The following is a 20,241-nucleotide window of genomic DNA, read 5'->3' on the forward strand; positions in this document are numbered from 1 at the left end:
AAATTATATGGACCCATAGTTGAAGTCTCTGAAACTTCCCCAATTCTACTTTCTTGTTGCACGTTATAATCCAAACCCAGAAATCCTGGAAGAATATATAATTGAAAGTTATTACATTTAAATGTAAACATTAATATGTACACCAATAAAATGAGTCAGAGAAATTAAAATAATAGAAAAGTTTAAGTATTATATATTTCGAGTAGTCATTAAACAATAACAATAAAAAAGATATATTTTTATTATTTATTTTTTAATATGAAAAATAACAGTTCAGACATGGAGAACTTAATGATTTTTCTTTATGTTCATCTGTAAGGTCTCATAAACGAAATCAAGCATGGAAAGGAAAAATAAGTAGATCTGATTGTTTACAAACCTTGATGTAAGATTTAAAAGAGTAACTTTTATTTTGCTTGCCTTTTTGGATGTTCATTTAAATTTGGATTGTAATGCTATGCATGCTGGCACAGTTAAGCTGAATATAGGACTATTTAGTACTTCTATTATTGCTATGCAGCAGTGGGGAAATTGAGTTGTCTCTATTACAGAAAGTCATTTGTTATTGGTAATTGGTGAGTCATTTGTGTACAGATATATGTAGGAAATCCTTGTCCCATCACTTGGGAAGTAAGGAATGACAACTCAGTGGAGAAAGGTCTGTATTGGTTGTAAGGAAAAATGCCAGGTGCTCCTTCCCCTCTTTTTGTTCCTGAAAGTGCCAAAATTTGTCTGATTGAAAGGTATGTGCTAGGGGCCAGGGGCAACTGTCAAATTCTAAATCACACTTTTTGCTAAAGTTTTGGCCACACCTGAGACTACATGAATTAAAAGAGGTTAGAAGGAAAATGTCCCTCTGCTTTATTTGTTTACACTTGTGCATTTGACAGCATTTTGGACACCATCATTTCTCCCAGTAGAGTCAAATTTCTCTGACTGCTGGTGCAAGTGCTTTCACACAGTCGTGAGAAGCAAAACCATTTTCTAAAACAAGAGATGTGATTGTAAAAACACAGGCACTGACAGAAGCAAAAATATTCTTCATTTTTAAAAAGTGCTAGGTCTGAGAGTGCCAATTCCTTTGTGGTAATCTTTGTCTTTTTAGACACACACAGACAATTACTTGTATACCTATAAGTATTTGTCATGTGTATTTTGTTTCTGTTGAAAATGTACTGTGAAAAACAGTTCCCCTCTGAATTGTGAAAATTATATATTGCACCTTGTGCTTTTACCTTTCTCTGTGCATTTTTCTGAATCATCAGTTCTACTATGAATATAGTAGTAAAAGTAATTTATTAAAATAATATAGATACTTTAAATGTACAGGTGGCAAATCACATTATTCCTAGAAGAAAATGCCATTTGGCTACCTTTCTTTGTTTCCTGGAAATAGAATGAAGTGTGCCTTTAATATAGGTACATGTATTAGAGTGCCTATATTCAAAGGCAGTGTAAGCCTGTGTTTTGAAGGGATGTCCCTGAATTCTCTCCATGACTGAGCAAATCCAGGCACTGAATCATGTTGTTCGTAGAGGCAGGATTGTAAAGGCCAAACTGCTCATTCATTGCTTACAGCTATATACGTTTTGTTAGCTATCAACCAGCTGGATTTCTCATCTGTAGTCTTACAGTTGTTTCCCTCTCTTTAGTAAATTTGATCATCCCCACATTCTGAAGTTACTCGGTGTGTGCCTGTTAAATGAACCTCAGTATCTTATACTGGAGCTGATGGAAGGAGGGGATCTACTTAACTATTTACGAGGAGCCAGAAGACAAAAGGTAGGGTAAGGAACTGCCCTTTCTCAAAGTCCATGCTGACGTTCAACTGTTTCTGTACCTGCAAAGTCTGAATTGGTTTTTCCTTAACACCCTGAGACTTCAATATTGAGTGCCAAGCTTGCATTCAGTGGTGCTGTGAAGAAGAGTGAATGTCATTAGATTACTGACCAAAATCATGGTTTCAGTCATGAAATGTCTGCTGAATTTCTCTCTGTCAAAATCATAACCAGTCCTTTGAAAAGTGATCATAAATAATGGTGGTCATGTATGTGGTCTACTAGGCATCGTAGGGGGTTTTTGTCTTTAAGTAATAGCAGTATCATTAAGGTGTGAGGCATAGTCCAGACATATAAGATACTATCCCCATATCCTCAAATTCTTTAGAAGGAAAGAGAAAAGAATAAAGAATGAACAACTTGAAGTAAATTTTTTCATAGTTAGTATGCAGATTAAGAATGTGGATGGTAAGACTGTAGGTCAAAATGACTCAACAATGAAATTTTATATCATTATAACAATTGTACAGTTCATTTACATGATCAGATCAAATCCACAGTCAGTATTGAACTGTACTGAAATGTATATACATGTACTCTATTAGAAATACACCACACTGATTAATACAGCATCAAGAAAACCTGATCTGATAGTGGGAAGAAATTTTCAGGATCCCATTTCTTCCACAGCTCTGAAGGTCCTAGGATATTTTTAGTCCCAAATCAAAGAACAGGATGCATTCACCTTCCTTATAGTGTAGTGATTTGGCAGTTTACCCTGCTCCTAACTAATATTCACTCTATTGACATAGAGATTTTACACCTCTGCTTCTACTCTTTTGGAAAAATCCTACACATTTCAAATGAGGAAACAATACCATCTTTACATAGGGAGGTTGTCATTCTGAGTTGGTAAAGCTGAAAGGCATGATTAACCTCTGTCTTTCTTTCTTGTAGCTCCAGAACCCTTTACTGACAATGACTGACCTCTTGGATATATGTTTGGATGTTTGCAAAGGCTGTGTCTATTTAGAGAAAATGCATTTTATACACAGGTACAGAACTCAACGTTAGTCTTCACAGATTTACCCACAGAGTCGGGACTAATTCTCTTAACTGGGAAAACTGCCTAGAAAGATGTCACAATGTAACAGGAAAGGGGAGAGCACTGGAGTAAAATCTAATGTTACACTTTTCTCCTAAATATCATCTGCAGTTCTCTCTCAAAATGCTGGGCTACTCTAAGATCGGAATCCAGGGCTTATTGAACCCTTGGCAAGAATCATACCCTGTGCAACAGAGAGAAGGGCAAGTGGAGAGATCCAATTTACTGTCCTCATCTGCTTTAGAGGACACAGACTTTTTTCAGAGAAGTACAGGGAAAAGATGAGAAGCAACAGGTACAACTTACAGTGAAGGATATTAGATAATGTTGTTCACAATGCAAGATCAACCACTGAAACAGATTGTCCAGAGGGGTTGCATCATCTCCAGTCTTGAAGATACGCCAAACTGAACTAAGTGAGGTCCGAAGTCCCATGATCCAACCTTGAGGTTGGCATGGCTCTGAAGAGAGGGTTGAACCACGTGACTTACAGACCTGAGTTATTCTGCAATGCAAATTACATCCTCTTTTTTCTGCCTTACAAATCAGGGACCTGGCTGCTCGAAACTGCCTTGTGTCTGAGAAGGAATATGAGAGCTCCTCCCGGATAGTAAAGATTGGTGATTTTGGGCTTGCCAGAGATGTCTACAAAAATGATTATTACAGGAAAAGAGGAGAAGGCCTACTCCCTGTCAGATGGATGGCTCCTGAAAGCCTTATTGATGGTGTCTTTACAAATCATTCTGATGTCTGGTGAGTTACAGCAGCTACACAATTGTGGGAATAATATTAAATCCCACAACAAGAAAATATTAGTTCGTAGGAGGAATTACAAGGTTGTATATTTCCATCTCTAATAACATTTAGGCTAAGACAGATTTCCTCTTAAGTGATATTTTAATGGGCTAATGAAAAGTTTGGCACCACGAATATATGATATATATGTATTATGGGTATATTTCTTTATGCTTTGAGCTCTAACTTTGGATTCTGGATTCAAAGTCATGAATGTCACTTATGTCACTTAAACAATTTTGTACTAGGCCCACAATGTGGTTTTTACTTGATTGGACAGTGAATCGACTGCCTGCATGCTGTTCCATTTTGTTTTCCATTAGGTTTATTGGCACTTCATTCCTACAGCCAAATACCCTTACCATTTTACCCTCCTCAAGTGACTTCTTTATTTTGAAGATCAACTTTCTCAGTGTCATCAGGGGAAGGTCAAAGCACTTTGCTGTGGAGGTTTACCTAAAGTGTGTATTTCAGTAACTTTGAGTGTATGGTGAAGAAGCAGAGACCCACTGTCAGAGACATGGAAAAAAACCCAAATAAAAACAGATCCACAAAACCTGAGATTCACACAAGTTTAGATTTCGTGGCCACAGGTACTCAGGTGGCTTGTACCCACCCATCTTGTCCAAGTCCTCAGCCCCTGCACCAATCCATTTGACTGCCACTCTTGCACTTATCTAAGAGAGTCGTTTAGTGCTCTGTGCCAAACCAAATGAGGTGCTGATTGCTCCATGAGTGGGGCTTAGGAGAACTTGTCTCTCTCCATTTAAAACATCACCTCTAGAGATTTCTAAACACTTGTTTAAGTGAGGACATGCTCAGTCAGGCAGTGTTGCCCAGGGAAGATGTGGGTACTCAATGTCTTCTGAGCTGCATCTCATTGAGTCTGGGAAAGTGCGTCGGTTCTACACATCTATTTTAGCTGTTCCAGAGACTGGTTTAGGGACAACAATGAATTAAGACTTCTAACTTAATTTTTCTGAGTCTTATTCTTAGGTTAGGCATATTTTAGCTGTTAATAAGGAGATTATTCATGATGACTATGGCTATTAATTTTTCTTTCCTTTTTTTTTTTTTTTTTTTTTATGTCTTGGTGGTGCTTTTTAGGGCTTTTGGAATACTAGTGTGGGAAACATTAACTTTGGGTCAACAGCCATATCCGGGTTTGTCCAATACAGAAGTTTTACACCATGTACGATCAGGAGGAAGGCTGGAATCTCCAAAAAATTGTCCTGATGACCTGTAAGTTAATTTTGTTTAAATGTTGTTGATAATATTTATAAGAAGCAAGAGACCTGTTGCCAGTCATACCCACGCAGAGCTCAACATCGTTCCTTTTTGTTTCCAATAAAGCAGCTAGCTCTGGTAGCTGCCAACCTCCTGTTAATTCACCCAGCAGTGCAGCCTGTGAACAAGAATATAAGTGTTGAAGTTGAATGGCGAATATTGGTCTTTTAAATAGAGTTTCAGGGACAATATAAAGTCAGTCTTGGGCATGAATCTGGTAGTAATGTGAGAACTGCCTGGGAGTACCTGACGGTATTGGTTAAAAGTTAAGATGGCTTCAAAAAAGAATTTACTGGTCTAGTAACAGTAGATATAACTGGCTTTCTCAATGGTAGATGCAGGAATTAGGCTAATATTAGAATATATGTGAAAAATAACCTGTGCTCTCTTTATAGATAGAACTCTTGCAAAAAACCAATAAGAAAAGCCAAAGCAGTACAGGAAAAGGGAAGTCTGCAATTCTGCTTAGTCTTTAGCTGGGCTGGATAAATAAAGCCTTGAATTTCTATTTGTCTCTTGAGCACAAAATTCAGGTTTAATTGCAAAATTCTTGCAATTAAAATAATAAAATAAATACATCTAGTGGATCAAATCCATGCTGATGAGAAATGTGTAAAGGAGGAAGCTGAATGTGAACTCAACAATCACTCAATATTGTCTAATTTCATTTCTCAATTTCTTTATTACCCACTCTGTCCCAACAATGCATGTGACAGCTGGTCCTACAAATAGAAGAAGAGGCTACTGAACAATTCTTACTCCTGGGGCTGAGGAAAAGGCTTGAGAATAATTCTGTGATTGGAAAACCAGTATTTCTCTGATAGATTTCACAGTCAATTACCATGCTCTGAATTCCAAAAAAGATGATTATTTATCATTATGTAGATATAGCTGGAACAGCATAGTAGCAATTAATAAAACCCAAATCAAACCAAAACAATGAAAACACCAAACCAAACCAAATAAAACCAAATCCCCCCAAGCTTTAGCACTTGGAGGAACTGGAAAACTGAAGAGATTAGAATTTTAAGAACAGAGGGAAAACTGGAAGTCACAGAACAAATGAGAGCCCAAAGCCATTTTATTTTTGAGATCTTCTTCTGAAAAAGGATTCCTCAAAAAGTTTCTGACAGCTCTCCTGCGAATAAAAAAGGATAGGAGGCAGCTATATCCCTGTACTAATCTGACATTCAAGCTTAAGCAAAGGCTCATAAGTTGCCTTAAAACAAGTGACCAAATCTTAAGAAAACTTTGCTTGAAGTAATTTTTAAGGTGCCAGATCTTGAACTTAGCATAGCATAGGGCTTAAATACTGGTCTGCCTGTTGTAACTTGTAGGATCAATGCCTAAGAGTGGGAAAGCCAAGGAGCTGATGAGCTTAGGCTCTTGTACCATCTTTTATCTCATTTGGTGAACACTCAGCACCTGCATGCAGCTTCTGTCAGTAGCATAAATAGCTTTTTGCTGCTTTCCTAGGTCATTAATGGCATGCTGGGATTCTTGACATTCCTGTTTCCCTCCTTGAGGTTTTGAACCTGCATCAGGACACCAGCCGTCAGTAATTGTCTCCTCGGCACTTTGGCTTGCTCATTGTCATTTGACAAAACAAACCATCACTGACAGGAAAAGAGTTCAAAGGCCAAAGTACTTCAGCTGAGAAGTGTTTAGGAATCTGTGGTAGGCTTACACTGCAAGTGCAAGTAGGGCTGGCACAGAAACTTTGGAGTGAAAAAGCACTAAGAAAGTGGGATTGGGATTTTTTTTGGCAGGGGAGAAATTCTCTCCCTTACCTCCACAAGATTTTGCTCCAGGGACTAATCATCTACTCTTCCCCAAAGAAGTGTGGATAGGTAAAGCGTGGTAATGAATTGGAAAAAGAGGCTTGGGGACCTATAAATGATACTCGTTTATTGAAATATGAATTAGATCTATGAATGGAGCTACATTTGCAGTCAGATCCACATCTGGTACAATCATTTGAGTGTGAGACTTGCATGCAAGAGAATGCCAAGGTTCGGACTGATCCGAGCTAACATAGATCCTCAAAGTCTGTGGATTACAGTCAAGAGAATTTGTACAAGCACCATACCACTTGCTGACCTGATTTTGCAGTTTCACAAAATGCTCAGTCCCATGCAAATTTGCACAACTGACTTCGATGAAGAAATTTTAGTTTGGTAACTAAAAGCTTTTTGCTATTTGTCTCTGGGAATGGCCCCCTGGAGGGACTAAGAGAATGAGAGAGAAGAAGGCCTTGATCAGAATGCATCAGATGAAAGCAGAAACTCTTCTTCATCGTAACAACTTTTTCTAAGAAAATCCCACATTGATTATATTTTCCATTTCATGGGAGAAAAAATTGGTAATGCTGCCCTATAGCTTCTGTGCTCTGTAGCACATTTCAGGAATTGTTCACTTTCAGCTTCCAGGACTGGATACTGAGTATTAGTTATTTTTTTTTTCCAGGCCCTTGAAATTCAATTTGCCCCATGTAAGCAGCTCTATTGGACATATGGTTGTCAGTTGTTGCACACAGATAAAACACAGGTGTGAAGTGTAGGTGTGTAGGTTTACATCTAGGTGTAAAGGCTAGTTCTTAAACCTAACATAAACCTTTAGCTGATGCTGTGTTTGGAACTGTTATTTTGCACTTTTTCCTGAAAAGCTTTCCCTATAAAGTAGGGGAATCCTCCAAGTCTCTTTCTTATGCTAAAATGATGCACTGTTTGCCAACATATGTTTGGATCCCCAAATATATAGGAATATGTACAGGATAAAAGCTATTGTTTATAAGCAACTTGGTATATTTACCTGGCTTTCACCGTCTTGATTGACCTCGTGCTGATGCATTTCTGAGCTAGTGGAAGTTTATGTTGTGTGACTTAAAGCTTTCAATATCATAGCATGACTTGAATGCTAAATATCGTGCCACAAATAGCTGTACATGCAAAATTTGCAGATATATTTTGAGACAGGAAGTTTTTGTCATTAGAAACCAAAGGCCTACCTGAATTAAATACTTGGTGAAAAATACCAGTTCTATGTGGTATCGATATTTTAAGACAACTAACAAGTAATTTAATTCAGTAAATAAAAATATGAAATATAATTAAAAAGAGAAAATTACAGTACTGAATGTTTCAGCAACAATTAATATCCCCACTCCATAGCAAAACTGAACTGCTTTATAAAGCAGATTGTCCAATAAAAAATTAGTTATTTATAAAGACAGTGATTTGTCATAAGAATACAAAAATATTCAGAATCCACACTCATGATGTTCTGATTCATAAATTAAAAGAAGGTAGATTTAGATTGTATATAAGGAAGAATTTTTTTATGATAAGAGTGGTGAAAGACTGTAACAAGTTGCCCAGAGAAGTTGTGGATATACCATCCCTGGAGCTGTTCAAGGCCAGGTCGGATGGGACTTTGAACAACCTGGTCCAGTGGAAGATGTCCCTGCACATGGCTGGCAGGTTGGACTAGATCATCCTTGAAGGTCCCTTCTAACCCAAAACATTCTATGAGCCTATGATTTATGTATAATTTCCTGTTTCTTTCTTCTTCTGTTGGCTTATGGCTGGCTGTTTCTTCCTTTCAGTTGAAGGAGCAGTGTACTCCATCAGCTCTTTTACTTCATTGCTACGCCTTCCACAAGGCTCTGCTTATGAGAACCCAGGTGCTAACCTGGTGGAGCACAGCACCTGAATTCATGTATTTTGCTTGGATATCCTACCAACAATCACAACCAGAAAGCAGATGGTTTGGCTTCCAGCATCCAAGGCTGAAATTTAGTGTGACAGACATTTTGCAGACAGCAGAAGGAAAACCAATTCTTTAACCTCATTTTGAGTCCTATTCAGTACTTTTCATTCTATATTTCCAGTGTCATCAATAACCAGTACACCTGAAAGCAAGCAGATGAAGTGATTCAGAGTGTTATGAAGCTACTACCATTTATTAGATTCTTAAAATGGATTTGCAAAATTTCATGGGATCATTTTCAAAACACAGAATTGCTCTGTTCAGCTTGGAAACCACTAGATACAGGTCAATGAAAAATGGTTCTGAAACAATTTTTCTACTCACATTATCATCCAACACTAATATTTTAATGAGAAATATCATTGAAAAATCAGAAGTCAAAAGATTTTTCCCAGCTGTCACTAAGGGTTTTGTAAAATACCCAGTTGTGGTGAAGGACAGCAGTTATCTTTTTAAGATGGATAAGCAAGGATCTGAGCAAGCCAATTCATTTCACATAACAGAGTAATGCCTGGTATCACATAGCAGTAGGTTTGGGAGCGTGTTTGTCAGGGGAGGGTTTGAACTTAGGGCTTAGAGGTAAATGCTCCACATTCCATGAGCAGCTTCCTGAACAGGCCTTTCACTGGCTGCTTTCTGGTTTTGAGACTCTAAGACCTCTTCCCACTCCCAACACTTAGCATGTCCAGGTGTTGGCTGTGTTTTGGTTTTCAGCCTGTCTCCCACTGGCTTTTGTAGGATTTGGTTCCTTGACTAAGGAATAAAAACCAGCCCTATCCTTTATACAAACAGGAGGTAAAGTTTTTCGCTGAATGGTAGAGATAGTGTTGTACAACGTGGGCTAGAATCCCTGCACCCAGAGGAAATTTATAGCATTTTTGCCTTTGATGGGAAAACTTACTCCACTTTGTTTTAGTCTGGAGGTAGAAATCTAAATTAACACTCACTGTGCTGGAGGGTTTGCCTTGAACTTCCTCTAAATTTGAGGTAACATGAGTTGAAGGAGGATTAAATAAGTTAAAATCTTCAGGTTCATTTCTGGATTTACGCTTTTTTTTTTTTTCTGTGAGAGAATTTCCTCCTTCTCTGCTTCCTTAGAAAATATTTCTGGCTTTTTCAGTGAGAGTAGATGTTAATGGCAAGTGTGGTTTTTAGTGGTGGTGGGTTTTTTTGTGTTTTGTTGTTGTTGTTGGTTATTTGTTGTTTTTATGTTATAGCTGCTCCCAATCTCAGAAATATCCATCTTTGAAAAATTAAAAGGTTTTAAGGTGAGTATTCCTGACATCTGATCTTTAATTTGTTTTTCCTTTCCTCAGCAGCTGATGATAATCTTTGTACCACATAGAAAGTTTTCAGGCCAAGCTTGCTTCTCAGATGTTTAATGGTAAGTGTTGAGATGAATGATTCTATTATCGTTAACGTTTGCATTGTAAATTTTTCTTTTTCAGATGTGATTTAGTGACAAGATGCTGGTCCCAAGAGCCTCACAACAGACCTACTTTCTCTTATATTCATGCCAAACTGCAAGAGATAAGATACTGTCCACTGTCCTTCACCCACTACCTTGAAGACAAAGAGGCATCAACTGGAGTCATCAACCAAGCTTTTGAAGGTGAGTCTGGGCCAGCACCTGTTCTTATGGCCTCTTCCCTGTGAGCAAAGTGGAATTCAGCAGTGCTTTTCATTGCATTTGACACTGTCTCAAATTCTTTGCCTGTAAAATGGAAACAGCAAAGTTTACATGCCATTGCAAGACTAAAATCTTTATAAAGACGTGATGGGACCAAAGTAAGCCAGCACTGATAACCCACCATTTCATGCTTTTTTAGCAGCTGATTTTTCACCCTTAGGCTATAATGAAAAGCTTTATTTATTTGCATACATTGGAATTCCTTAGTTTCTTTAAGGGTATCTTTGTTCTGAATAGTGGCATTCAGGAAAGAGATACTTAGTCTGGCACAAATCTAAGCCTGGCATTAGGTCAGGAAAGGAGTACAGCCAATCAATTAGGCACTATGCCCAAGCTAATAGCCTTTAGCTAATAGACTTTATCTCACCTAAATGCAGCTGTCTACAAGCTAGAAGTCTCATCTAAGATACTCTTCTAAATAGCTCTGTAGTCAGAAGTAGAAACAGATATCTCCAGAAAGTGATAACTCCTATGTTTTAGACATGTATCCTAGCATGAAAGGAGTCACCTTTTGCTTTATTCTTCACTAATGATGACTGGTGTCTAGGTGACTTGGTATATTCATGGAGTGAATACAAAGAGTCACAGGGTGGGTAAGATTGGAAGGGACCACTGGAAGTCATCTAGTCCAACATCACTGCTCAACCAGGGTCCCTTAAACACTTTACTCAGGATCATGTCCAAAATGCAACATCTCAGATACAGTATCTCAGTCTAGATGTTTAATATTTGGATGGCTACAGGAACACAACATTCACTGGGTATGGGGCTGTACTGATTCAACTGCTCACACCTACTCTTGAGCTACTGTGGTTTCTAGATAAGACATCCTGTGCTGTGTTCCGTAGCTCCACAGGTGTCAGAGACATCAAAACTAAGGGAGTTAAGAAATTCTTGTGGCATTACATCAATATCTGTTAAAATCTTTAGCAGGGCTGAAAATTCTAAAGAGAAGGCTACCCTTTTGCTGCTTAGAATTGGGGAAAGGGGCTGGAACATAGGTTGCTGTCCTTTTGGTGAAGCAGGTGGCACAGATGTAACATGAAAGAATTTTAGTTTCAGTCTCTGCAAATCTCTGTTTAACATGTGTCAACTAAGCATGATCTTTCCCTTGCTGTTAACTTGCTCAATCTTGGTAAATAATTGCTTTCAATGGGATGACAAATATATATTCTTAATGTAAAAAACATTAATTTGCCAAGATTTCAGGTTCTACCACACAGCAGAGATCACAGAGAAAAAGCCATTGCTTTGTTTGTTTGCCAGGAACAGAAGTAGTATTCTTAGAAATGACCAAGTTGTTGCAAAGGGAAATATGGATTGAGGCTTCCATGAAAAGTTTCACTTTAAATGACAAAAAATTGATAAAATTAGTTTACTGCAGAAAATGTTGTTGTATAATGGACTTTCAAGGTTGTCCTAATAGTAGTAGTACTCCATAGTGTATGTTGTATTCAGGGAATCTGTTGATGGTGGTCACTTTTAAAATCAGACTCCATTAAGTCTGTTTACAGTAACTTAGTTGGTAAAATCAGGCCCACTCCAGTAAGCAGGGTAATTCAGTGTAGGCAGAGCTTTGGCTCTCAGAGCTCATGCTTGGCACACTCCCTCCCTGAGCCTTAGACTTTTAGCCACTAGATGCTGTGTTTCTTCTTCTGGCTTTCCCCCATTCTTCCCTTTGCTGTGTACTTGACTGAAGGTCTAGAGTCCTGGTGATGTCTTAATGTTGTTGAATTACCTGATCAGGGAGACGTGCATGTCAGTTTTCTGTAGCTGTCCAGCCTTAAATTAATTCAACAGTTTTTCTGCCTGCAGTGTAAATCTCATGCAGTGGAGTTCAGAGAAATGTGGACTCCAGAAGCAAGATTGATTTAAGCAAGAAAAGGCCACTCAGATTTTAGCTAAGCTTCCAGACTAAAATGTACGCTCCATTATGACCCTGTCGAAAACAGTTTAGGGTTTGGAATATGTCTTAGTTTGAAATTTGTAAAATATTGTATAATAAGTAAGTGATTTTAAAAATTTGCACTAATTTTTAGCTGGAACTAAGTGAAGTACTTGTGTTTGTAGTAGTAGTAGAAAGATGAGAGGAAAAACAAATCCAAAAGACTATTCCATGATGGATTGTCCTGGACAACATTTTCCAAAAATGTTACACGGTCATTGGCCTTTGTGTGTAATGAAACTCCTATTATGAGCCTCCTGCCAAGAAGTGTTTGCTCTCATCAGGTGACCTGGTTCCAAAAGAAAGAGACAAATGTCAAGCAAAGTGAAACAACATGCCTCAAAATAACTGTGATACTTAGCCTTACATGGAATCATACATCTTTCCAACTGTCTTGAGTCTTTCCTGCTTGTAGGTAGCCACACCTTTAACAGATCCATACATGCTGTCAGTGCTTTTCATAGGTGGAAGAGCTGATTTTCTCAATAGTCTTAATGCCAGTGCAATATGACTCACAGATGGCAAGTGTGGGTGAACTAATACAGACAGTATGTTAGTGGTCTGGGCAGTACTCTAACAGGATAGCATGGGGATGGCAAAAGAGACACATGCTGTGCTATTGCAAGAGTCACCCTTCTAAAGCAGGTGTCAAGTGTCAATAAATATGCCTGAGCAATACCAGCACCTCCTGGCACTGCTGCTTTGGAAGGGAGGGAAGGAAACGCAGGACCAGGGTCTGCCAGTCTAGAGTTTTTCATTCTAGCTCTTACAGGCTTTCCCAGGACATTAATTGTGGGCTTAAAGTAGCAGTAATGATATTTATTTGAGTGAGGGCAGCACTAACCAGCTGAGTACTGAGACACCAGTGGGTTTTGAATTCAATGGGACTTTACTGAGCAGAGGCCCTGTCACCAGAGTCCCCATTCATTGCTGAAAGATAGTCTGTTCTTCCCCCATTTACAAGAGGTGCAGTGTGCTAGAAGGATGGCTCTGCATTGCTGTAAAAATAACTGGACCATCTATTTTCAGACATAAGTTTTTACATTTGCACATATAAGACAGCACTGTATTTTTTCAGGTCCCAAGAGTGCCTCTTTACAGACGGAAACACCTGTTTGATTTGGCAAACATTTTTGCCGACATCAGACAACTGGGCATTAAGCAGCTGGAGCGACTCCTTGCCTTTATGACCCAGGAGGACTATTCTTATCAGGGCTGCTCCCCATAATTCCTTTTGGTCCTATATGGAAAAAATGTCTAATTGCTCAGAAAAAGTAGCTCCTCTGGTGAGAGAAGATGCAGGACAGTTGGATGAAATCCAGGCTAAAAGACTAAAGACTAAGAGGAAACACATTTGGCCTCAAAATGATTTTTAAACAATTTTAAATGATTTTTAAATCCCTAAGCTGGAGATGTTGCTTGAAAAATGTGGGAAGATAAAAGAGTTAGAATTTTGTAATGTTTCCTTTTTTTTTGTTTTTCTTTACAAAGCCAGTAACTCAGTGTATTTATTCTTTCAGCAGTTCAGGTACTTTCTAAAACTGTCACTTGTACTTTTTTAAAATCTCTGTACAAAACTTTGCACTGAGGGGATTTGATAATCACGTGATATAATTTGATAATTAAAATATAGAATCAGTGATTTCATCATTAATTGTATGTTGCACTCTCTGCTGACTGAGTAGCTCCTGTTTTCTGTTCCTCATGTAAGAGTCATCAGTTTATTTTCCTAAACCCAACTGCCTTTTAAAAACTGTTCCACACAACTCTCTGAACCTAAAGTAATCACTTGGGCTTCCGTAATCACGGAAGCTTCTCTAAAGCAGATGTGTTGATAAGAGACATTTTTAAAACCTTGTATCTAGTCTCCTTTGTATTTTTCTGAAATTCAATAATCCTCTCCCCACTTAGCTTAGTGAGTGGCTGACCCAAAGCCAGCAGAGGTCAGAGAAAAGGCTTCTTCTAAAAGAGTGAGCAGTTACAACACTGCAGGAAAAGGGGGACTTGATGGTGTGATATCTTATTTGTACTCTAGATAAATGCTGTTTGACTCCAGAGGATGCATGTGAGCCATATGATGCTGCAAGTCATGCTAATACTTTGCCTTGAACTGATGGAAAAAAAATCACATGATATAATGTTATAAGAGCTGACATCTGTGTAGACAGATGTGGATAGGTATAAGGAACTAAAACATAAGCACTGTATTCATACTATCTGTCTAGATTGTTTGATAGTCAGCAGAGAGTTGTAGATACATTCAGGGAATGTTAATGCATTAAGGCAAGGATGCGAAATAAGCATCTCCACAAAGCGATTCATTCCTCCTTTCTCTCTCTGTTGACTGCAAAGACAGCCTAGGCAGGGAGCTTAAATTGGACACATAAGATATGGGTCCTCAAAACTTGGTAAAACAAATCCTGCTTTGTGACCTGGAGAAGGAGAGTGCTTTCCTATTTGTATAGCCTTATTGCGTTGCAACAAATGTGGAATTGGTCTTTTTTGTTGCTTTTATATTATTAATTATAATAAACTAGAAAAGAATCATGTTTATATCTGTAATTCCTCAGACAGCTTCTTGCACACAGAGATTTCAGTTCACAGATCTCTAAAAAACCTATTAAAATAAAAAGAAAGGCAGGCAGTCAATGTTCCAAGCAGATTAGAGCTGAGGAAATGCAGGATGAACAAAATTCTCACTTTTAACACAGTGTCTGACAGAATAGCGAAGCTCCATGAGTCATCCTCAAACCATGCTAGATCATATGCTTCATTAGACAGGAAACACAGATATATCTCCACTGATATATAATACAGAGCGGAGTATTAAAACGGATATATATTTGTTCTATTTATATTCTTACTGGCAATGTGCAGAAATTGAAACACAGCACCTCCAGCTCCAGGTGGCCATCAGGTACCAGGAAAATATTCTCTACACAGGAACTATCTCCTTGGGATAACCAACACAGCTGAGGTAGAGAAGTCTAGGTTCAATAGACTTGACAAAGACATGTCATCATGTGCTCCTCTTGAATGTGGTCACAGTGGCCATGCCAGTAAGGCAGCCCGTCTCTTGTTTACTGCCACATATTTTGTGTGGCAGTGACAAAGGACAGAGTATGCATGAGAAAAACAGGAAGGTATTAATGAGAAAAAGCAAATGTGTCTGCACTTCTAAATACCTTACCACAGTGAAGGTGCTAAGCATTGCATGAGATTATGTTACCCAGAATCAGTAATGTCTCAGGCTGGCTACTTAGCTGGTGTAAATTGGTGGTATCACACTGGTTTCTATGGACTTTGTTAATTTATGCTAGCTGAGGATCTGGTCCTGAAATAGCTGTAATTGAAGATCAGCATCTCCAGATCAGTTTGTTCAGTCTCTACCAATCAGCTTTTCTACCGACATTATTTTTCTTCTTATGTGTTGTCACCTTCTTGAATTTAAACACCAAAAAAACCCTTCTGCTTATCAAGACATCACAAAAATTTGCACCCTTCCAGGCAGGACTTCAAAACATGTTGTGAGCCCTCAGAGTCTACTAAGCAGGCAAGGAAAGACACCGCAATCATGAGGCAGCACCATGGCTACTTTGTGGCAGGAAGCAGCTAACTGAGATGCTGAGACTGGGAAGGGGGAAGCACAGATTTTATCAGGTTAGGGCCAGTCTCCTCAGAGGAGGCTAAGCAAGCAAACTATTCCTCATTATGTATGAGTCAGGTGATAATAGTTTCTTGTGTCAATTAATGCATGGCTCTCTAGAGTAAGCTTCTGCCTACTCCTCAAGAGATGTATTGTAATTAATTTACCTGCAGTTTAGCTTAGAGGCTGTGATTTATGCACAAGCTTTAAACATCAGCTTTAAGCACAGCACTACCAGGAAAAGTGTCCAGAAAGGTCAAAACAACATGAATTTAAGACCTGAGACCTGTGTCTGTCCAAGTAAAATGCTGAGTTTTGAACTTGCCATTTTAGCTGTTGGAAGCAGTCTACGTGAGACAGCTCAGAGCTCAGTGGGAACCTGCTTCTCAACAGAGTGCTTCTCAGCCTGTACAAAGCTCTGGACTGACAGAGCTAGCCTGTCTCGTGCCCTGAAGTAGGTTGTTTAAAGTGAGCATGGGTAACTCTACACTATGCAGCAGTTCACAGTGTAGACAACCCCTCAGAATTTAAACATTTGGAGTTGACTCCCCAGCACGACTTCAGATTCCGTGAAGGTGTTTCTTGGATGTCTCCTCTTGGGGTGTTTTGTTGACTCAGCCAGGCTTTGCTTGTGAAATCTGAGGGGATCACATCACATGGTTTATCCTGCATTTACTCACGTATAATCCAGCATGACTATACATCAATCAACTAATTTTAGCAATGTTAAAACTGAAGAGAAAATAACGATATCTCATAAATATACTGGCCTGCCCCCCCCCTCCAGTTTCTCTCTATCTTCCTTCAATTTCTTAATGTTTTTTGAAACGAGGTTCCAAAGATTATTCAGAATTCTCTGACTTATGGCTTCTCAAGGTGCTGGTGTGCTTCTAGCCCTCACATTTCTAGGGCAATTTCACATTTATCATGATATTTTTCTTCAATTGTTCATTTTCAGTATTTTCTGTCTCCATCCATCGTTTTGCTCCAACTAAACCAGCAAAAAGTATTTGCTTGCTTTGCTGACTTACACAACAGTCCAGCATTGCACTGTATAGCTTGAGATCTTCGTGTAACTTCTTCGGCTTGTACAACAGAGCAGTGCTAAACTTTCATGGGCACTGAATACTACGCTAAGAGATGACTCAATAGTGAAGGAAAAGGGCAGTTAAAGTTAAAAATCTCATTGTGAAATCAATAGTGAAGGAAAGGGCAGTTACAGATAAAAATCTCATTGTGAAAATGGCAGTGTATCTTATACATGTCATGTCATAGGAGAAAAGTCATGAACACTGTATTCTTCCTCCCTCTTTGGACATGATAAGAATATTCTGCAAAAATAGACTTTCTTGATTATTTCGTTCCCAAAGCTCAAGAAGTAAAACCAGGGCAAAGTATTTGATTTTTTAGATCTTTTTCTCTGTAATGAGAAACACAGTTGTGCATAGGCTGAAAAAGGATTATAATATTTAATATATTCTGTAGTTCTTCAGACCTGTTGGGGAAAGAATTAGTAATGTATCTATATATCTGGTAAAAATATCTCAGTGACCTCATACTCACATTTGTGTAAACATCACCTCATCAGTTCCAGATACTTATACAGGAAACAAATCTGAATGCTCCTCTAGTGTTCTATACTTAGGCAGGTCAGCCGGCATATGTCTGGTCTGTAAATACCCAGTTTTACTTGGGTATTTTAAGGTTTCCCTCTTAAGAGTTTGCTGTAAATGTGCCCTCAGCATTTGCTTGTGTGCCTTTTTAAAAGTAACTTGCCCCTGGGGATTCCCATTAAAAATTTTATTAAACAAAAAACAAATACAAAGAAGAGCTGAACTGATTGGTAAAGGCTTAGTTGGGGTTGAATTACCAAATATTGTCATAATAGTCCTGAACTGATGAAATGAGTATCAAATTATTTTTCATTGCTGTCAGTCACTGTGGTATGTGACCATAGTTTGCTATAGTTTGTTCCCAACCCTGTCTTGCTAATGGGTTTCTAAAACCAAAATTCTCTTTCAGACTTTTCCTGATAATATTGCCTAATGGACTCTAGCATGTGGAACGTATTTCTCACTGTATCACTGGGGGAAATGTGTGATTATAGTGGCATAATAAATTGTGTATTGCCTGGTGGAACAGCACAACAGTTGCAATTCCTTTGAATACATAGCCCTGAATGTCACATGCTTAACTTTTCAGTTATGAAGTAAAATAAGGGGAGAGTGTAGTAAAAGAAGGTACATGTTGTAGTAAATGCAAAAAATAGCAACATTTATAACTTGAGCATTTAGTCAACCATTTTTATATTTTTAATATATATATCCCCTGCAATAGATTTCAAGCAACTATGTATATATGAACTGCATCAAATTAAGAAAAAATAGAAAGTTTTTAAAAATGAGAAAGCCACAATGGATTGACAAGTTTAATCTTCTAGAAAGACGGAATACTACAAGTCGTCTAGAGAGACAGTATATAATGATTTAGTAGATATAAAACTGCCTATGTTACAGGACTCTTTAGCAGTATTATTAGCAGGTTTACTACAGAGGTACAGATTGAAATCACTTTGGCTTTATGCAGTCTATCTTTACAATGAAAGGAAGTAAGTCAAGTATTCATAACTGTATTGCTGCCTCTGGAGGTATGAATGCTGATGACCAACCTTCCCCAAGTGATTTGCTTAAAGTTCTAATCCACGCAGGCATTAGCAGAACATGAATTTAAATCATCAGTCACTCCTTATGCAGTCACTAGACCAGCTTTCTCCAACAGCTATCTGATCTTGTTTGCTTTCAAATACTATATGTATATTATTGAGCTGTTGTATTTTTTCTTCTTTTTTTTTTTTTTTAAATGCAGATAATGAGGCTCCATATGCAGATTCAGATAGTGTTCTTTCAGCCACATTAATGGAAACAAGGAATCAAGAGGGCTTAAGTTATTTGGTATTAGTCAAAGAAGGCAAACAAGATCAAGGAAGCATCAATTCTACTGAACTTTCTTAAGTTTGGTTCCCCCAGAGAAAGAAGAGAAAAACTCTTTCAGAGAAGACAGAAGCAAAGGAAAATATTCTGCACATCGTCATACTTACAGAGGTGTTTTAAAAAAGCCCCAACAACTTTTTAATAAAGCTACCAGAAAATATAATAAAATACTGAATGATGTGCACCAGAATAAGACAACAATTATGTATCCTTTGATTTTCTACATGTTATGGTTTGGGTGCTTACACAGGAGATAGTTTAAGGTAATAAAATATAGACAATAACTGATTTTACTGTGGTATTGATTAAACTTATGCAATCACGTATGCCTTAGGTACAGGCAGTCCTTCAAAAAAAGGGAGCACTGGTACATTGTTTCAAAGAGCAGACCAACTTGTTCATGAAAAAAAACGAAAAGTTGAAGTCTAGCTTCACTGTGCACAAGCAAGATTTTAAAAATTGAAAAAAAACATAAATGCTGAGCTTCAAATCAGAAACCTATCAATGAAGGTTGTCCACTGCTGCAGATGGTCTGCTTCACTATTTAATTTAAACAAATGCTTGCAATCATCTTGCATATTAAGTTGCACAGCAAACAGTCTGTGAATCTGGACAGTTCTGTTTTCTTACATTTCTTTTACTTTCCTTTTTTAATGTTCATCATCCTCACTTATTTTTTATGAGACTGGGTGAAGGGAGATACTTTTCCTTGGTGTGTTTCAAGATCAACTCAAAGTATATAATAAAATTAAATCTAAATCATTACTGAATAAAAAACAGGAATAAGCTTTTTGGAACCTTTCATAATGAGCAGTAGTTAGCAAATTATGCAGAGCTGTTCACTGACATCTTTCAGGAAGCTAGAAACATGTTATGATTTTATGCAAATATTTGATAATGTGGCATACTGGAGAGTAGTAATGGTGCTATCTGATGTCAGAATGTACACATTTTCAAGATGCAACTCCACTGAAGTCAAGCTTCAAAAATTTCTTAAATGGAGATTCAACACAAATAAACAAGAAATTTGGACTTTGACTGTTTTACTCAAATGAAATAGAAATTAAGATATTTTGAATTAGGATTCTTCAAAGTCCCTGACAAAGCCTATTGAAGCATTTTGTAATTATATAAATAGATTTGCTAATAACAACAATTGCAACATTTTGCTATTCTCACCAGACTGTGAGCAAGAGATAAAAAAATAAATACTGTATTATGTTTTCTTCCTCTTCAA

At 37.9% G+C, this 20,241-nt stretch overlaps 1 protein-coding gene across 7 annotated transcripts in view; it reads left to right on the forward strand.

The window, feature by feature from the left end:
• Positions 1–20,241, forward strand: part of ROS1 (ROS proto-oncogene 1, receptor tyrosine kinase) — a 72,245-nt gene extending 52,004 nt beyond the window's left edge. For all 7 annotated transcript variants that reach the window (XM_051792086.1, XM_051792087.1, XM_051792088.1 and 4 more), the window contains 6 exons: positions 1,653–1,782; positions 2,736–2,833; positions 3,433–3,636; positions 4,786–4,920; positions 10,182–10,345; positions 18,880–20,241. In XM_051792086.1, the coding sequence (XP_051648046.1) occupies positions 1,653–1,782; positions 2,736–2,833; positions 3,433–3,636; positions 4,786–4,920; positions 10,182–10,345; positions 18,880–19,025 (877 nt within the window). In that variant the 3' untranslated portion in view covers positions 19,026–20,241. The remainder of the gene's footprint in view (positions 1–1,652; positions 1,783–2,735; positions 2,834–3,432; positions 3,637–4,785; positions 4,921–10,181; positions 10,346–18,879) is intronic.

The sequence above is a fragment of the Manacus candei genome, unplaced genomic scaffold (genome assembly GCF_025592945.1).
Source record: "Manacus candei isolate 608988 ecotype Guabito, Panama unplaced genomic scaffold, ASM2559294v1 h1tg000034l, whole genome shotgun sequence".
Lineage (NCBI taxonomy): Eukaryota > Metazoa > Chordata > Aves > Passeriformes > Pipridae > Manacus > Manacus candei.